Source organism: Helicoverpa armigera, chromosome 19 (genome assembly GCF_030705265.1).
Source record: "Helicoverpa armigera isolate CAAS_96S chromosome 19, ASM3070526v1, whole genome shotgun sequence".
NCBI lineage: Eukaryota > Metazoa > Arthropoda > Insecta > Lepidoptera > Noctuidae > Helicoverpa > Helicoverpa armigera.
Genome location: NC_087138.1, coordinates 7348967 through 7366515, shown reverse-complemented (window position 1 = coordinate 7366515; position 17549 = coordinate 7348967). Strand labels below are relative to the sequence as shown.

The following is a 17549-nucleotide window of genomic DNA, read 5'->3' as shown; positions in this document are numbered from 1 at the left end:
CAACAGATTCACTTACTGCGAAGAAAGGTGAAATACGACATTGATGTTTTCAAAATCTGAAAGACAAGAAAATCATTTGTTAGAAATATAACATATCTCCTTAGTCTTAAGGATTTTTTCAGCAGTAAGGGTCTTCTACTATTATAAGAGAATGGAAGTCAAAAGTAGGATATTGCATGGACCACTGCATACAAATATTTACTAATGTTTGACTATCAACATTTTAAACTCTCCAAGACCGTGATCAACTGTGAATGATGAAATGTATGTAGATACATAATTATGAAATACCATAATCGAATTCGCTCACAAAACAGATTTTGAGCCCTCATTGCACCAATTTTTGGCCCACATACGCATCTGTACGTCGATTCTATAAAATTCAGACAACATCTCGCATTTCACTTCGCTATTCACTCTCACTTCGCATTCGGTTCATAACGTTCTAAGTCATCTCATACTTTATCTGTCAAAATCTCGAGTTTAATTTAGTTTAACTCGCAAACACGCTCGCAAGAGTAGCACTAGTGTAGTAACTCACGGCGGATTCAGATGCGAAGTTTAGAGTGAAGTCTTATAGAATCACACTGCTGTACACTAAACATGTTTAGCATACTGTTATTGTTGATTAAAAGGTTATTTCAAATGTTAATTCATATGATTATATTAAGCTTTGCTTAATGTTACTATCCTTATATTTCTTGCATGTTGCAAGCATTTCTCAAATGACGGCTGTAGATAAAAGACCTAAAGATTTGTTACTTCGCAAGGATTTTACCGCAGTCATAGAAGTAACACCGACATCAGCTAGTCCCAACGCCTTCACATGCACAGGTTCCTGAACATTCATTAGGAAGAAGGCCACAGTCTTCCTATTCTTGGTATCCATGTCTTCCCACGGTAAGCCATAAACTGCATCTTTTAATTTGTCACTCTGCAAACAATGATAATTATAATAAACAAAAAAAATATAAAAGACAAGGCAAACTAAGTGCAGGATATTTGAAAAATAAAAGCAATACATAATTCGATTGTGCCTTACCACACTACCAACCAGTTCGAAAATAATCGACAGTTGGATTAATTGCTGAAATAAGATTATTGTCAGAGGCAAATAGCGTACCAAAGCTTCTACAGTCTGTAATAAAAAAAAAGTATATTAATGTGGATGGATGGAGAAAACTAAATTACATCAATGAAAAAAAGTATATGTCAGTGAGATGAGTAAGGGACAGGAATGGATGCATAAACACCAATAACATTAGTAAGGAAAGAATAATAAAAAATTGAAACTCTATACTGACCATTTGTGAACACTCCAAGAGTAGTAAACATCCGCTTGTTTGATGAAAACCGTAATAAACGAACAGCATTGGCCCAAATACTTCGGACATTTTGTCTGTAAAGCTAAGAGGAAAAGGTTCAAAATAAAATTATTGATTTAGACTTAATGTCTCTTCTTTACTTTCGTTTCTTGATTGTAAAGGTAAAGGAATAGTAATAAATGTTCAATGCAGAGATGCTCAAAAATAATCATCATCAAGGGTTTATTCCTCGTTAAACCAGGAGCTTGATCATCAGCTCGTTTGGGTTACCTTTCCTTGATATGGCTTTGCTTTTTACTAATGACAAATAGTACGTCTGATGTTTCACCCCCTAAAGATAGTTGGTCGACTATAAAAGATTAGTTGTGTCCAACATACCTGACAATTCTTCGATGATATTCAACACATTTATTTAATCTCTCAGAAACTTGTACCAACTCTCTGCTTGAATACATTTCATTTGTAAGCGTGATGTTACTATGGTCTAACCTAAAACTGATCGTATTCAATGACCTTGGGAAATGGTTGAGATCATGAATCAAGATTTTGAAGTGCCCCCAAACATGGAATACCATTATTGATAAGAAGAGGTCCAGTGTACAGAACCAGGTGGAACATAGGTATGAAATAATCCTGAAACAGTAATAGTATGTAATTAAACAATACTCGTATGCAACCTATGAAAAATTAGATTATTTTAATTAGACAGGGTGAAGGATTTGAATCTTAGATCAATATAGGAGGATTTATTTAGTTGATAAAAATTACTGTTAAGAGAATACGATTATACCGGGTTGTGAAACTGTAGTCATCATGGACGTGACTATTATCTGGGAACTTTAATTCCCACTTTTTCTCAAAAAATAGTACAAGTTAATTCGGACATAATATACCTGATAGTTAACTTACCAATGAAAAATATTGCTCAAAATATATCCCCTGACATCAGAAGAAGCATTGAAAGGATAAGAGAAGTAGAGAGAATGTTCAAACGTAGAGTTTTTCAAACCCCCTCTCTTGTACTTGCCAGTCGAGAAATTGTTGTACATGGGAGTCAAATTGAAGAGAGACATACCAGCCACCATTTGACCCGTTAGTAATAACGTGAATAGATGGGATATCTTGTGAACTTGCTTGTGTGTCTGGAATTATTCAAAACACATTCTGTTTGCTAGTATATTTATTTAACTGCCTCGTTGGTCTAGCTGTCGCAAGTGCGGCTGCTGAGCACAAGGTCTCGGGCTCGATTCCCGAGTCGTGCCGAAATCGCTTTGTGGGTTTCAGATCACTTTCACGAAGCAGCCCGGAGCCTGGAAGTCGGTGATTAATACACCCGTGCATCGGAGGGCACGTAAATGTCGGTCCTGCGTGATTCGTGGTCGTGTCTGATTTCCATCCCATCGGGCTATGATAGTGGAGGAATAGTGAGTGAACCTGTGTCTGCGTAAATGCTTGTGCACTATAATATGTCCTGCGCAGTTGGCTAATCTCCTTACATGGGAACAGCCGCCGTATACTACTTTTCACGTCCCTTCATAGAAAATCTACTTTTTATGATGTTTTGTTAAGTTATTTGTTGAGTTTTTAATATGCAGTAACTAGGTTCGAACGAAACCACTGACAAGAAATGTCATCTTCACTCACCTGCATCGAAAAGTTAGAATCATCTTTGTAATAGAAAAGATGAATTTTGGTCAAAAACTCAGTAGCGACATCTTGATATTCAGGATTCCAGCAAAGGGTTGTTACCCTAGACTGGACATGTAAAAAATATTAATTATTACCGTCATCATCATCAACCTTTTTATCATCCCACTGTTAGGCCTCCTCTCACACAGACAAAAATTGAGCGTTAATCTCCACGCTTGCTCAATACGGGTTGGTGATTTCAGACATTATCAGACAAACTCGGTGCATGTTGGCAGAGTCTTTATCTCACAAAAACGGTGTATTCGAGCTATTTGTAATGTGGATAATTTGACATCATGCAAACCGCTTTTCAAACAGCTAAAAATTCTAACACTTGCATATAGAAGAAGTTTGCAAATTTACAAAATTATATGAAGATGTTATGTTTAAGAAACTTGGTGATGATTGCACATTTAACTGTCGATTCCCAAAGAAATTAAATTTACCATTTATGAGAACCGAATTGTACCGTAGAAATTGTTACCCAATGTGCATTCGAATATACAACAAGCTACCATCCCGCATTAAAGGCTTATTGATAAATGTTTTTACACAGTCAATGAGTACCTAGAGGAGAAATAGTTATACATAATGCAAAATGATTGTAGGTACTTTCTTAGCTATTAGATAATAGAACTTGAGATAAATATTTGCATGATTAAATTATAAGTCGAATACAGTGAGACCATATTTTTTATTGTATCGACCATCATATTGTACCTATATTCTGGCAAATAAATAAATTTCATTTCATTAAAATAATTATAATTTTCTTTTAGCAATATTTGGAAGATACAGGTAAATGACAATACTTACAAATATAACAACAGTCATAAGCAGAGAAATATACAAATGTCCTAGTTCGAAAAAGGACATAGATTTTTTATGTAGTGCTATGTACATGGCCATACCAATCGTGGTTATAAAGCATCCATTCAAATGAAATATTTTTTGAAATGTCACCCATATTCTTCCTCTTAACTTAGCTCTTGTATCGAGTCCTTCTTTTGGTTCCTTCGGCCAGCAAGTTATGACTGTTAGTAAATGACGACACAAAATCATATATGGGTAGTCGGTTGGTTTAGTGATATCTCTGAAAAAATATAATAGAAAACCTGTAGAAAGCCACCACAAAGTTTTATGGCAGAATTAGACCCAAATGCCTTAGCTAAACTACCACAATATCATCTATATAATATAATGTTAATAGATAAAGTTAATAAATTCATAAATCTCACCACGCCTATTTAGAAGTAGCTCTGTTTAGTTTTTATCCAAAATACTTTAAATTATTTTAACTTACTCTTTTGCTTCAAGGTTGAATATAAAGTCACGTATGCCTCCCATTTTTATTAATGTAGGGAAGTTTGAGTTTAACTAAGTCAACTTTTGGCAACCTTCAGCGTTGGTAATTATATCACAATTATTGCTTTAAGTTCATTTAAGTAATTCATAAACTTCTCAAAAAGGAAAAGGTTCTCAATTTGACTGTTTGTATTTGTTTACTAACAACCATTCAATTTCTAAGTATTATTAAATAAAATACCCCTATTTTTTGTTAAACAAGTCGTTCTAGGCATGACAATTCAAATACACTCAGCGGCACGGAATTTGGCCCACACAAAAACAAGTAGATATCTAGTCTAATAATAAAGTTAAAACTACATGGAAAATCCAAACTAATATTATAAATGCGAAAGTATTATTATTACTTCGTTCAAAATGGAGCGTACACGTCATAAAATCGTATTTAAATCATAGATTGCAATATGTAGACATCAACGGTGACAAATCTTCAGGCCTACCGGTTCAATTAGACATGCCGCAGGGTTCTATTCTAGATCCTTTCTTATTCTTAGTAAATATAAATAAATGACTAGCGGTCGCCCGCAATTTGTTTTTTCGTATACTAACTGCCAAATTTTAAGACCACCACTTTTAAAATAGGACTTCGGTGCGAACTGTCCCCTTTATTTTTTTTACATTTTAAGGAGTAGATTTTAATACGTAATAGACGTATTAATGTATTTCTTTGGGTAAGGATTAATATCATAGTATTGAGTACGGGTTTGAGCGAGGTGTCAGTAGTGAGGGCGGACGGGTCGCTCGTGCCCGTGGACGCACATCACCCGCCGCTCGCGACGAGCGTGCGGCTCGCAGGTGCGAGCGCCCCGCGCCCCGCCCCCGCTAGCGCCGGCAACGCAAGCATTTCTTGGAAACCGCGTTGGAATTTTTTTAAAGCGAATTATGAATTATTGTACTCTATGTTATTCAATACTAATTGGACCGATATGTATGAGCTGAGGGATGTGGACGATATTTTGAATTTGTTTTATGATAAAATAAATACCATTTTAGATGCAAGTGTTCCGAAAGAAAGCATTAAGTGTTAAACAGCGATATATTTACCCCAAATGGTACACCAGTGAGATAATTAAAAACTTAAAAATTAAAGCAAGTCTACATAAAATATATAAAACCACTAAATCAACTAGTACTTACGGCGAACATTCAGAATATAAGTCACTCATTAAAAACAAATAGAAATGGCGCGCAAGCAGCACGAAACTATTATTCAAGGTCAGTTTGCGAAGGACCCTAGATCATTTTGGCAATATATACGGTCACAGAAAAGTACAGCGGCAAGGCAGGACATAGTGAAGGACGGTCAGTATTTGTCGGACGAGGAGTGCGCGGAGCAGTTCGCGAGTTACTTTAGGTCGGTATATAGTAATGCTCCGCCACGACTAGACGCAGATGAGGCGGCAGCGGAAGCTGGGGACACTGGTAGCCAGTGTTTACAAATAAATAAGCTTAGTCTTGAGGATGTTAGGAGTGCTCTCGACCGCCTCAAGCCGAAGCGATCAGCGGGCCCGGATGGTTTACCAGCGTTCCTTTTTAAAGATTGTGGTAGGGTACTCGCGGAACCTTTACTGTTTGTATTTAACACTTGTCTTCAATCTGCGAAGTTCCCAGATAAGTGGAAGATTACGCGAGTCATTCCAGTGCCCAAGGGCAGGGCGGGACCGGACATCAGTGGGTACAGACCAGTAGCTGTGTTATCGACACCGGCAAAGGTGTTCGAGTCTGCCATTCAGCGCTGTATGCAAGAGCAAATACGCGGACAGTTATCGGATGCTCAGCACGGATTCCGTCCGGGGCACAGTACTGCTACCAATCTTCTGGACTTCATGGGACGCGTGGTGCCGCCTGTGGATGCTGGGGTGCAGGTGGACGCAGCTTATTTTGATTTTAGAAAAGCTTTTGACAACGTAGATAATGACATCTTACTGCGGAAGCTTGCCGAGTTCGGATGCACCCAGCATCTATTGCGGTTTTTCACTAGTTACATGCAAGACAGACAGCAGTACGTGGATTACAACGGATGTGAATCTGATCCATATTACACCTGGTCGGGGGTAAGTCAAGGCAGTAATTTGGGGCCTCTGGAATTCCTGATAATGATAAACAATCTGCCGGAAGTCGTAAGGCATGGCGTTTGTTTATTATTTGCGGATGACTTTAAGTTGCTGCTGGAGATTAGGTCCGAATCAGATTGCAGACGCCTTCAGGAGGATATCGATCGCATAGTACAATGGAGTCATGAAAACAAACTGTACTTCAACGTATCCAAGTGCTCGTTGATGAGCTTCACCCGCGCTCGGACACCTGTGCGCTATGATTATGTGGTAGACGGGGCGCCACTACAACGAGTCACGGAGGTGCGAGACTTAGGTGTTATCATGACTCCCGATCTGACATTCCGGGAGCACATAAACAGAGTCTGTAAGAAAGCATACAGAAACCTAGGATTTATTCTGAGGCAGACACATAGCTTCACCAACATCGCAGCTTTCAGGGTCCTATATGATGCACTAGTCAGGAGTCATCTGGAACATAGTGCGGTCATATGGGCCCCACATGAAGCGAAGTACACGGTAATGTTGGAGCGCGTTCAAAATAAGTTTACTCACCACCTGTACAAGAAACTATATGGGGTATATCCGTTTTACCCACTGATGTATCCCACCCTGTTTATCCTGGGCATGGTTGGTTATAATCAACTGCGTGTCCGACGAGAGTTTGCCCTGGTTGCCTACTTGGTGAAGGTGCTTCGCGGATTGGAGAGTCACCCGGCAGTGCTGCAGCGCTTGAGCCTGTGTGTGCCGGACCGCTACGTGTGGCGGCGGCGAAACCCGCCTCTACTACTGGTACCTACAGCGAGAACCAACTTACTCGCCAAAGCACCCATAACCAGAGTCATCCGTATCGTAAACGATCTACATAGCAGCATTGATGTTTTTACATGTTGTTTTGGTGAATTCGCAAAGGAATTATTATTTATTTTATGTTACAAACACAATACCTAGTAGGTTAATTTTAGCTTTAGTGGATTACCATGATTGTAAATAATTTAGTTTTTAAATACATAGTTTTTAGTTCTTAGCTGTCGTATTAGGATAAGAGATCCTGTAAAGATAGTTTAAGGTGTTTTTAAATAAATAAATAAATAAATCATGTTTATAAGAGTTGAAATTAAAAGTTTGTTGTGATTATTGCGCAATTCTGTTGTTTTAATTTTTGTTTTTGGAAAATGAGTAAATAAAACAATTTTAAAATAAAAATTCAAATTTTTTATTTCAATAATGGTCATAACTTCCAAATGTGCTTGGGCCAGATTCCGTGCCGCTGAGTGTATTTTAATCAAAGAACTGAAACTTCAAAGACAACCATGATACATATCATAATTATGGGATCCTGATAATCTTTGATTATGGATAATCACTAAGTATTAGTTAGATTTGTTTGTTAAGGAAAATTAAATTATCGTGAGAAAGGACAGTATGCCGTTATGATTGACAAGGTCAGAATTGTTGTTCAAAGACAATTACAATAATTAAAATCAGAGATATCAGTAGAATAAATTATACATAGAAATAATATGTTAGTTTGAGATATATTATAAGAGCGTCTTCATACTAGCGGGTTTTCCTCGTGGCAACGCTCCGTTCGTACGAACCGTCACATGGTTACCCGAAAAAATCAAGCATAAAAACCACTGGTGTGAAAATGCTGTTACATCTGATTGAATCATAGGATGCACATCGAAGAAGTTAGTAGTTGTAAATAAGAATTGCAAAAAGAGCTCAGATTTTTGGAGGTTGTAGTGTTGAAGACATATTGGGTGGAGATATAGTGAAATATAGGATTATGGTATAAGTAGAGATAAGAAGAGATTATGTTTGAAGAAATAAAACAACAAACAAAGTTTATTGCCATAGTTCTGTAAAACTTAATCTTTAAAAGTTTAAAAGCATTTCATAAAGAGCCATTAGCCAAGCCAAAGTAAAAATATAAGATAACTAATTCCATGAGAAAGCACGTCGTCTGTAGAACTATGATTTACATACTGCGTAAGAAGGTGAAAAATGACATTGAAGTTTTCAATATCTGTAAAAGAGAAAACACGTATTAGGTAAATAATATAATCTTTCCTTCATGAACCAAGCCTTAGAGATCCAAACTCTGCAGTGGTAATTAAAAAAAAGGACGCAATCCTGGATTACAAAGATAAAGCGAGTCAAATGCGACCCAGGCGCTGCAAAAAATGCTCGATTAATCCGACTACCCAATCCACACTGTCTGCAAAACTTGTACCGTGGATACCTCAGTGGATCCATGACTTATCGTAGATATCATGAGGATTCCACATGAAGAGAAAGAATACCAAATATTAATTTTACCTTTGTCATAGAAGTAACACCAACATCAGCCAGTCCCAATGCCTTCACATGCACAGGTTCCTGTACATTTAATAGGAAGAAGGCCACAGTTTTCCTATTCTTTACATCCATGTCCTCCCATGGTAAGCCATACACTGCATCATTTAGCTTACTACTCTATGAACAAAGAACTATGCATTAATATCAATCCTTGAATATTGTTAATTGTTCATTATTTGTTGCAGTACCCAAAACGTGTATATGTTTCAGTTTTAAAGGCATTCAACACTAAGTTTCGATGACACACGTCTAACCAATGTTGTGTGGTATCTAAGAACTTTATCTCTACTCAAAAGGCCTCTTTAGAAGTGTACCAAGTGATCAAATTATTATAGCCTGTTGAGGCTGTGGGTTTGTTCAAAACAGTTACCTCGGTCTAGGTACTTAAAGGGCTCCAGAAGGAACAAAAATTAGCTTAAGTCAGTTGAAGATTAACACTCCCTTATTGTACGAAACTTGAGGAAATAAAATAAATGGATCTCTTTCTTTATTGATGTCTATTTTATAATATTTACATTAATTTTAAAAATTAAAAATAAACTTATATATACAACTTAAAACTAATAAAATATAGGTAATTATATTTTGCCTTACCACAGTTCCAACGAGTTCAAAAACGATCGACAGTTGGATTAGTTGCTGAAATAATATTAATGTAAGTGGTAAATAGCGGGCCAGTGCTTCTGGGGTCTGAAACAAAAATTGGCTTAGGTAAAACCCTTAGGTACATTTATGTCTTCGCTTCGCACCTACTTACTTGGTTACTAAAGATTACATTGTCTGCTTCACGTAAAAATATATATGATGCCTAAAATATTTACATAATAAAAATCTATATGACAAACTGACCATTTGTGAACACTCCAGGAGTAGCAAACATCCGCTAGCCTGATGGAAACCATAGTACGCCAACAGCATCGGCCCAAACACTTCCGATATTTTGTTTGTAAAACTGAAAATGCATTGAAGCAAGTCTTAGGACGGCAACGCACAGACCGCTTAAGAGGATACCTCGTTGCGATGTTCACGGGCGAACTGGGTAAATGGTTGAGAGGGATAGAACTATGCGATAGCAACCTAAATAGATAGAGAGAGGAAACATGCAACCTGCTCGAAAAAAAATAAGGTAAGCGCCATACTAAATAAAAATTTATTAAAAATTCAATTTTATGTTTCTTTAAAAACTGATTTCTGATTAATGTTTAATAAGATATTATCTTCATTCTTCATTATTTTAATGTGACAGAAAGTACATGACTACGACATAAAATTCATAAAATGTTATTTTTAGAGGTAAGTTCAGATTTTTTTTCTATTGAGAAAAGTTACTTGTTTTATGTTTTTGTCTTCGGATTAATCTAGGTAATATAGTCAACAAACACATATAAAAAAAGTTAATTATTCGAATAAGTATTCTTAAATTAAAATTGACTTAAAAAAATTTTTGAATTCCGAGGTATCCTCTTAAAGCAGTCAGTAGCGACAGCTTCAATCTGTCAACTGCAATGAACTGCAGAGTTCTATGGACGCACATCTTACACGAACCCTTCGAGCAGTTGCAACTGATTCGGGCGGCCGATAGCTCAAGCTTTCCCTGTATTGCCGGCCTTAATTAAATCCCAAAAAAAAATAGGCTGTTTTATTGAAAGGCCAGTTGGCTGCGATATACCTATCGAACGTACCTGATGATTTCTCGATGGTAATCTATACATTTCTTTAATTTGTCAGCAAGCAGCTCCAGCTCTTCAGTTGAATAATTTTCATTTGAAATCGTGACGTTAGTATTTTCTAACTTAAAGCTAACCATTTTTGATGGCTTTGGAAAATTGTCGATATCATGAAGTAGAATTTTGAAATGCCCCCAAATGTGAAAAACGATTACCGATAGAAATAAATCGAGCGTACAGAACCAGGTTGATACTATGTAAGAAAAAAACCTGTAACAATATCACAGTAGCTAATAGCATGAAAACCAAGGAAATAAGCAAGTATGGAGCGACCGACAGATAATATAAATAAACAAATGGATATAGACTAATCAGGTAAAATCTCACAACGAACTGTCCTTTGCAATTGAAATCGAGAAGATTTCTGGAGTCGATCTTGTCTTGTGACTTATGCTCGGTAAAGTCGAATTATATAAAATAGTTCTCTGGCTAGTTAAGTTGGAGTATGAAGGTATTCCAATTCTTGGGACAGCAATTTATAACATTCACCACTGTACTGCTGTTTTAAGAGTAGCCCCTTACATTTATTTGCTTTAAAAAAAAGAGTTTTGGAAATAATATTGTTATCTGATCATAATTATTTCGTTTAGATGTTTAAGTAAAACAAACGCGTCGCAGTCAGTTTCCAATTTACTTACCAATGCAAAATATTGCTAAAAATATACCCCCTTACATCAGTAGACACATTAAAAGGATATGAATAGTATAGAGAGTGATCAAACGTTGAGTTTTTCAATCCTCCTTTGCTGTACTTCCCAGCAGAATAATTGTTGTACATAGGGGTGAGGTTGAAGAGTGAGAGACCACCAAGCATTTGACCAGTAACGTACAGTGTAAATAAGTGGGAAACCCGATGAATTTGCTTGTGGGTCTGGAAAAGATACAGACATTGATGGACCACTACATAATAATATGTTATACCATCTATATGTATTCTTTAAAGTCTTGGTGGGTACAGTCCATTACACGAAAGAAGTCCCGCGGAAAATTGTGGAACTATATATTTTTGTACGTATTTACTGAGTTATCGCATAGACACTAGCGCTGCGTCTGCGGGATTACATTCGTGAAAAAGACTTTATAGCACTAACTTCGCAAGTATGAGTGTATGGGTTCGATGCCAGGCCAGGCATGTACTGATTTAACTATTCTAAGTTTGTATGTTATTTCAAAGCATATCTTCAACATCTCGAGAAAACCTAGACTTGTTTCAAATCACCCTCAATGAGGAAACGTGGTAATTAACGCTCCTGTGCAAAGTCTTGGGACTGTAAAGAAGCTAATGATGATGAATATATTCTCACCTGCATTGAAAACTCTGAATTGTCTTTGTAGTAAAAAAGATGAATTTTATTAAGAAACTCATTGGCGACTACTTGGTACTCTTCATTAAAAGTAAGAGTAGCTAATCGGGACTGTAATGAAATAATAATAAGTCAATTAAGAATTATAGAAATACAAGGTAATATAAGTAAATACATATCTTATAAGTGACCCAAAGGCTTGTTTTTATTTTGCTTAAAAAGTAAGCATTGCCATCCAACGTGGCTGCTGCTAGCCTCTTGGGTACACTCCCGGTGGGCAGCGATGAGGAGGAGTTTTTTGATACATTTTTTTTAAACTGCGTATTATATAATTATTTGGTAGAATCTGATTTATGTTCAATTTTCTTTCTGTTAGTTTTGGTTCCTCGGTAAAAATTTTTGAAACTTATAAAAAAATATTTTGGTACTTACAAAGACAACGCAACTCAGCATCAGAGTTATATACAAATGTCCAAGTTCAAAGAAAGTCATATTTTTCTTGTGTATCATAACGTATGTAGCTGTACCGACAATCGTTAACACACAGAATGCCAAATGTAAAACATTTTGTATCATCCCCCAAACTTTTGCTTTTAATTTGGCTCCAGCCGCGAGATTTTCCGTCGTTTTTTTAGGCCAACATTTGATAAGTGATAAGGATATACGCATTATTATTAAGTATGGATAGTTTTTTGGTGTTGTGATAGCTCTGAAAATTAAAAAAAAATGAAGGTAATATACATACGTTCTTCTTTAAGTACAGTCTTGTTATACAAGTCTTCTGCGCAGCTTTTCCCAACTATACTTCTTCTTTCCAGCTATAACACTAGGAAGTTGCGTTTTGGGAGTGCTGTCCTTTTCTGATGTGAAAAACTGCTAAATACTAGCCTACTTTCAATAAACGTTTTTGACTTTGACTATGTTAGGGGTCGGCTTATAGTTTTCAAGGATGCAACTGAGTCCCACTGTTTTCATGTAGAAAATAAAGTAACAGACAAAATATAGTTTTGGTTCGAACCATGTATTAATTACTTTCTAAAATATGATTCAGGTATAGGTATAAAATATGGGCTTCAAAAAATAACTTACTCATTGGCTTCATAATTGAAGAAAAAATCAAGCAACCCTGCCATTTTCACTTTGAAGTATAGAATGTAGCTTGCAACTTTGAAAGCATTTATCAAAGGAAATACCAACTAGGAGAACCCGGACACTGCAAACTTTTAGTCGGCCAATAGTTTGTTTGGGATGATAAATCATTATGAAGATGCATGGTGGTACGTGGAAGTGGAAACCTGGACTATATAGTCTGAAATCACCAACCCGCATTGAGCAAGAGTGGTTATTAATGCTCAATCCTTCTCCGTGTGAGAGGAGGCCTGTGCCCAGCAGTAGGACGATAAAGAGGCTGTAATAGTAACAGTATGGTGGTACTCAGAGAGATCAGGTCTTTAGCCGGTGTCATACCAATAGAAAGCTTTGAATGGCGTGAAAATTTCGTAAAATATTTTTTTTGACAAATATCAGGTCAAGTGTTTAATTTGCAGTGTATGGGAACGCATAGTGGATTTTATTAAAAAGCAATTATTAGATACTATGACTACTTAGTTATACTAAGTATAAGTATTAAGGCGACATTACACTGACAGTATTTTTTCAGGTTTTATATCTTTTCATTTAGTCTTTCTCGTCTGAATCTTTGACATAATAATATCTGAATTTTAAAGGATTTTGCGGTATTAAAATTTAAGGTAGTATTTGGTATGCTGAAAGAATGAACCCTGGTAATATGATTATTATGTGCCAAAGATTATTTTTCTAGTATCGGGAAGATACTAGGAGTAAATAAGATACCTACATAAAATTATATTCATTTTCTATACTAATATATTAAAGAGGAATCCTTCTTTTTTTCTCTGTTTGTATCCAAAAATCTCAAAAACTACCGAATTTGTAGAAAAAATATTTCACTGTTAGGAAGTCTATTTATCCTCGAGTAACATTGACTATATTTTATCCGGGAACTGGTAGTTGGAAGGGGGTGGGGCTGAAGCCGCAGAAATACGGTTAATTTGTTATATTATTATCTCCACTATACACGGTTCATTATACAAACATAATGCAACTTTCACAGAAAAAATAACTTGATCGCAGCAAATTTAATAACAGGCTATCATTTTAATGTCATTCTTATAAATGACTAAGTAAAGAAATCATATTGTGGAAACCTGGACTTAAGAAACGAAGGCTAAAATCGTGAATCCGCCTTGAGCATGTGTGGATATAAACGCTCATTAATTATCTTTTTAAGAAGAGGCCTGTGTGGTGGACAATAAAAAAGACTGACTGGCTTTTATCCATTATTGCCAAAACATTACAAATGACCAACGCATGCCCTGCTCGATAGCTCTTCCAAAGCTTGGAAGAGAACTTGTTATTAAATATCTAATACAATATTTCCTATAGATTGACAGTCACCCACAAATAGATCACAAAGGCAAATCTCTAAAAGACTAAAAGACTCTCAGTTATGTAATAAAAAAAGTATTATTATAGTATTTTCATTGGTAAGAATTCCAAGCATAGATTAATATGCAGTTTCTTTAGAATCTGTGATTCCGGATAAAAAATACTTGGCATAGACGGGTTATATTCTGAGAACTTTAACTGATTTAAATACCGGGAATTATTTTTTCTTTGAAAGTAAGCTTGCATCAGCCCCGGATCTAGGGGGGGGCAAGCCGGGGCCCATGCCCCGGGCGGCAAATTCAGGGGGCGGCAAAATCAGGCGGCTGCCTGATTTTAAATCCTACATCACAGAATACCATAATAGTTACCTACAGGGCCGTCTTAACCTATGGTGCAGGGTGTGTGTATGTCTCAGGGGCGCCCTACCACCAGGAAATTTCGAAAAAATTACACCCGTTTGATAAGGAAGTTCCATTGTATCATTATACTGAAAAGCAAAGTTTCTAAAAAAGTCGCCTTCGCTTTGTTTAATTGATCATTTTGGTTATTTTTCACTTTTAACATCCTCCAAATAAGTGAAAAAATTCTCGCTCGCTGCGCTCGCGACTAAATGACAATGTATGTATTGTTTTTCTGATGGTTTATCATTTTTATTGACGCACCGAATCAACGAACACAAATGGCACTCGCTCTAATCACGGTTTCTTTTTATTTGTACATAATTCCCAGTTTCATTTGTGAGTCTTCAGGGCCATCTTAAGCTATGGTGCAAGGTGTGCGAATAACCCGGGCGCCTCGGTCTCAGGGGCGCCGCGGGACGCCCCTGTTTGATAAGGAAGTTCCACAATGTACAAAAAAGTCGCCTTCGCTTTGTTTGATTGATCGATCATTTTGATTATTTTTCACTTTTAACATCCTCCAAATAAGTGAAAAAATTCTCGCTCGCTACGCTCGCGGCTAAATGACAACGTATGTGCTATTTTTCTGATTGTTTATTTTTTTTATTGACGCACCGAATTACGAACACAAATGGCACTCGCTCTTATCACGGTTTCTTTTTATTTGTACATAATTCCCAGTTTAATTTGTGAGTCTTCAAACAAATAATTTAAAAAAGTTCGTGGCTTTACAATGTACTTAATCACTTAATATTGTGTCGTAGGCCCAAAAAATTTCGCGCTCGCTTCGCTCGCGCAATTTCATACGTACGTTACTCTCATAACTTCATGACTCAAATCCACGCTGTATTACCTTTTATATGTCAAATGTAGCAAAAAATATTATTTATGGAGTCCTCAAAAACAAAACAGTTTGCGCTTCCGACTGCTTGTTACTTTACAGCGCTTTTTAAAATTTATTAACTTTTTTTTGTCCCAAAATTAAAAAATTTGCGCGCTTCTTTCGCTCGCACAAATTTTTACAATAATTGCATTATTCTGTCTCGACTTTTATAACTTAAACCTGGCCAACAGTTTGAGCCTACAATGATTTGGACACTTTTTTTTTAAGTCATTTACCTACCAAAAAAATGACTTTCGTTGGTGAAAATAAACATAAGTAGGTAGGTACGCGGGGCGGTATTTTTCAGTTTTAGCCCCGCCTAAAAAAAATTGAAGATCCGGGGCTGGCTTGCATTATTTTAATTTGAACAAAAATGCAGTTAGGATTTTGAAGCGGAATATCATTTTCATTTCTCAGTAACTGTGACATGAACTTAACATGAAACATGTGAAAAGGCAGGTTGTATAAAGTTTTTCTTTAATTTGCTTCATAAGTTAAAATTGGGGGATAAATTCCAGAAGGTCATGAAGGAGTGACAAAGAAAGTTTCCCAGTGTGACATCGAAAACAAATTAGAAGGTGATCCATGTGGTTTAAAATAAAAAATTGTAAACATAAGAAAGTCAATGGCAATAAAAAAATTGTTGAATAGGTATAATAAAACAACAAATATAAACATGCAAAAGTTTATTCCCATAACTTTGAGAATCTTAAAACACCTTCACTAACTTAGCACTATATTATCCACATTTAAAAAATAAATACAATTTAAAATTTCATGCTTCACATTTGTTAAAAACTGCGATATTTTTAACATTATGTTAAACTACACTTAGTTTTAAAGAAAACTATAAACATTTGTATAAAAAAGAATAAAATATTGCAGCTAAATTATGGCATATTATTTTATATCCGTACCTTACTGTACCTATATTTTCTGAATATTTTTTCAGGTATTACTTAAGTACTATTTCTTCACGATTAATTGTGTTGAAAGTTCATGTTGTACATAGATTATTACATTTATTTTATAAGACGAATGAAAATCAGAACAATACATCAATATTGTTTTTATAAACATCTCTTTTGTAAAATGGAATGTAAAAAAACAAAATAATTTTAAATCTTGTAAAAAATCGTGAAGATATACCTAAAACATATTTTAATGAACTAAATTGACCCTTTAATTATTTACAAAAAATAAATGAAGTTAAAACTTGGTCAACCAGTATCAATGTTAGCAAAAATAATATTATTTTTCTAAATAAGCTAAAGTTATGAATAAAAGAAATGCCCGTTGGAGGGTAGAAAATTATCTAATAGATAAAATTTTGTTTGTAAAAAATCACTTTTATTTCTCGTCTCTTAAATACGAGAAGAATAAAATTATAATATCATAATTCTTAGTAATAAGCTTTAATTTCATAATAAGCTGATTGTATTTTTAAATTCATAAAATATGTAGTACCTCCTACTACAATAAATCATCGTATTAGCACTTTCGCGGATCACCCTATGATGTACAGTACCTAGTTGCAAGTAGAGTCTAAGTACTTTAACAAAAGATGCTCAGTGCATACTATTCATGTACGACAAAGGGCGTTCCACCTCAATTTAATTTTCAATAAAGAAGTCTTTTACTAGGTAAATGATATCCTTACAGATTCCTTTTAAGTTACTTGGCTACTCACATACATAGGTTTATTTTCGGAAGGTGACTTTGCCTTCTAGATAAAAGCCAAATTAAAAATTAAGCGTAGCTATTTTTTACTTCCTGAGCAAAAATATAACTGAATTCCATAACATTACATTTGTGTTTCATTTATTATGTTTAGGTTTGACCTTAACCAAACATAGCGACTTTTAAATCATCAATACAACTGATCCAAATCAGAATTGACATTTACAATCACAACACCGTATGTGCGTACATTACATTCAAAATTGTTCATGTAACATTTTACACTTACAT

At 35.6% G+C, this 17549-nt stretch overlaps 1 protein-coding gene across 1 annotated transcript; it reads right to left on the bottom strand.

Moving 5' to 3' along the window:
• Window positions 1-8: 8 nt before the first annotated feature.
• LOC110373279 (uncharacterized) lies at window positions 9-12946 on the bottom strand. Its single transcript, XM_064039576.1, has 19 exons — window positions 12918-12946; window positions 12261-12537; window positions 11829-11939; window positions 11163-11395; window positions 10480-10734; window positions 9647-9749; window positions 9392-9487; window positions 8759-8914; window positions 8422-8465; window positions 5144-5225; window positions 4318-4391; window positions 3831-4107; window positions 2970-3080; window positions 2235-2467; window positions 1704-1958; window positions 1305-1407; window positions 1043-1138; window positions 779-934; window positions 9-56 (listed from the first exon to the last, which is right to left on the bottom strand). The coding sequence occupies exons 2-19, from the start codon at window positions 12495-12497 to the stop codon at window positions 9-11; spliced, it is 2670 nt and encodes an 889-aa protein (XP_063895646.1). The 5' UTR covers window positions 12498-12537; window positions 12918-12946.
• Window positions 12947-17549: the final 4603 nt, after the last annotated feature.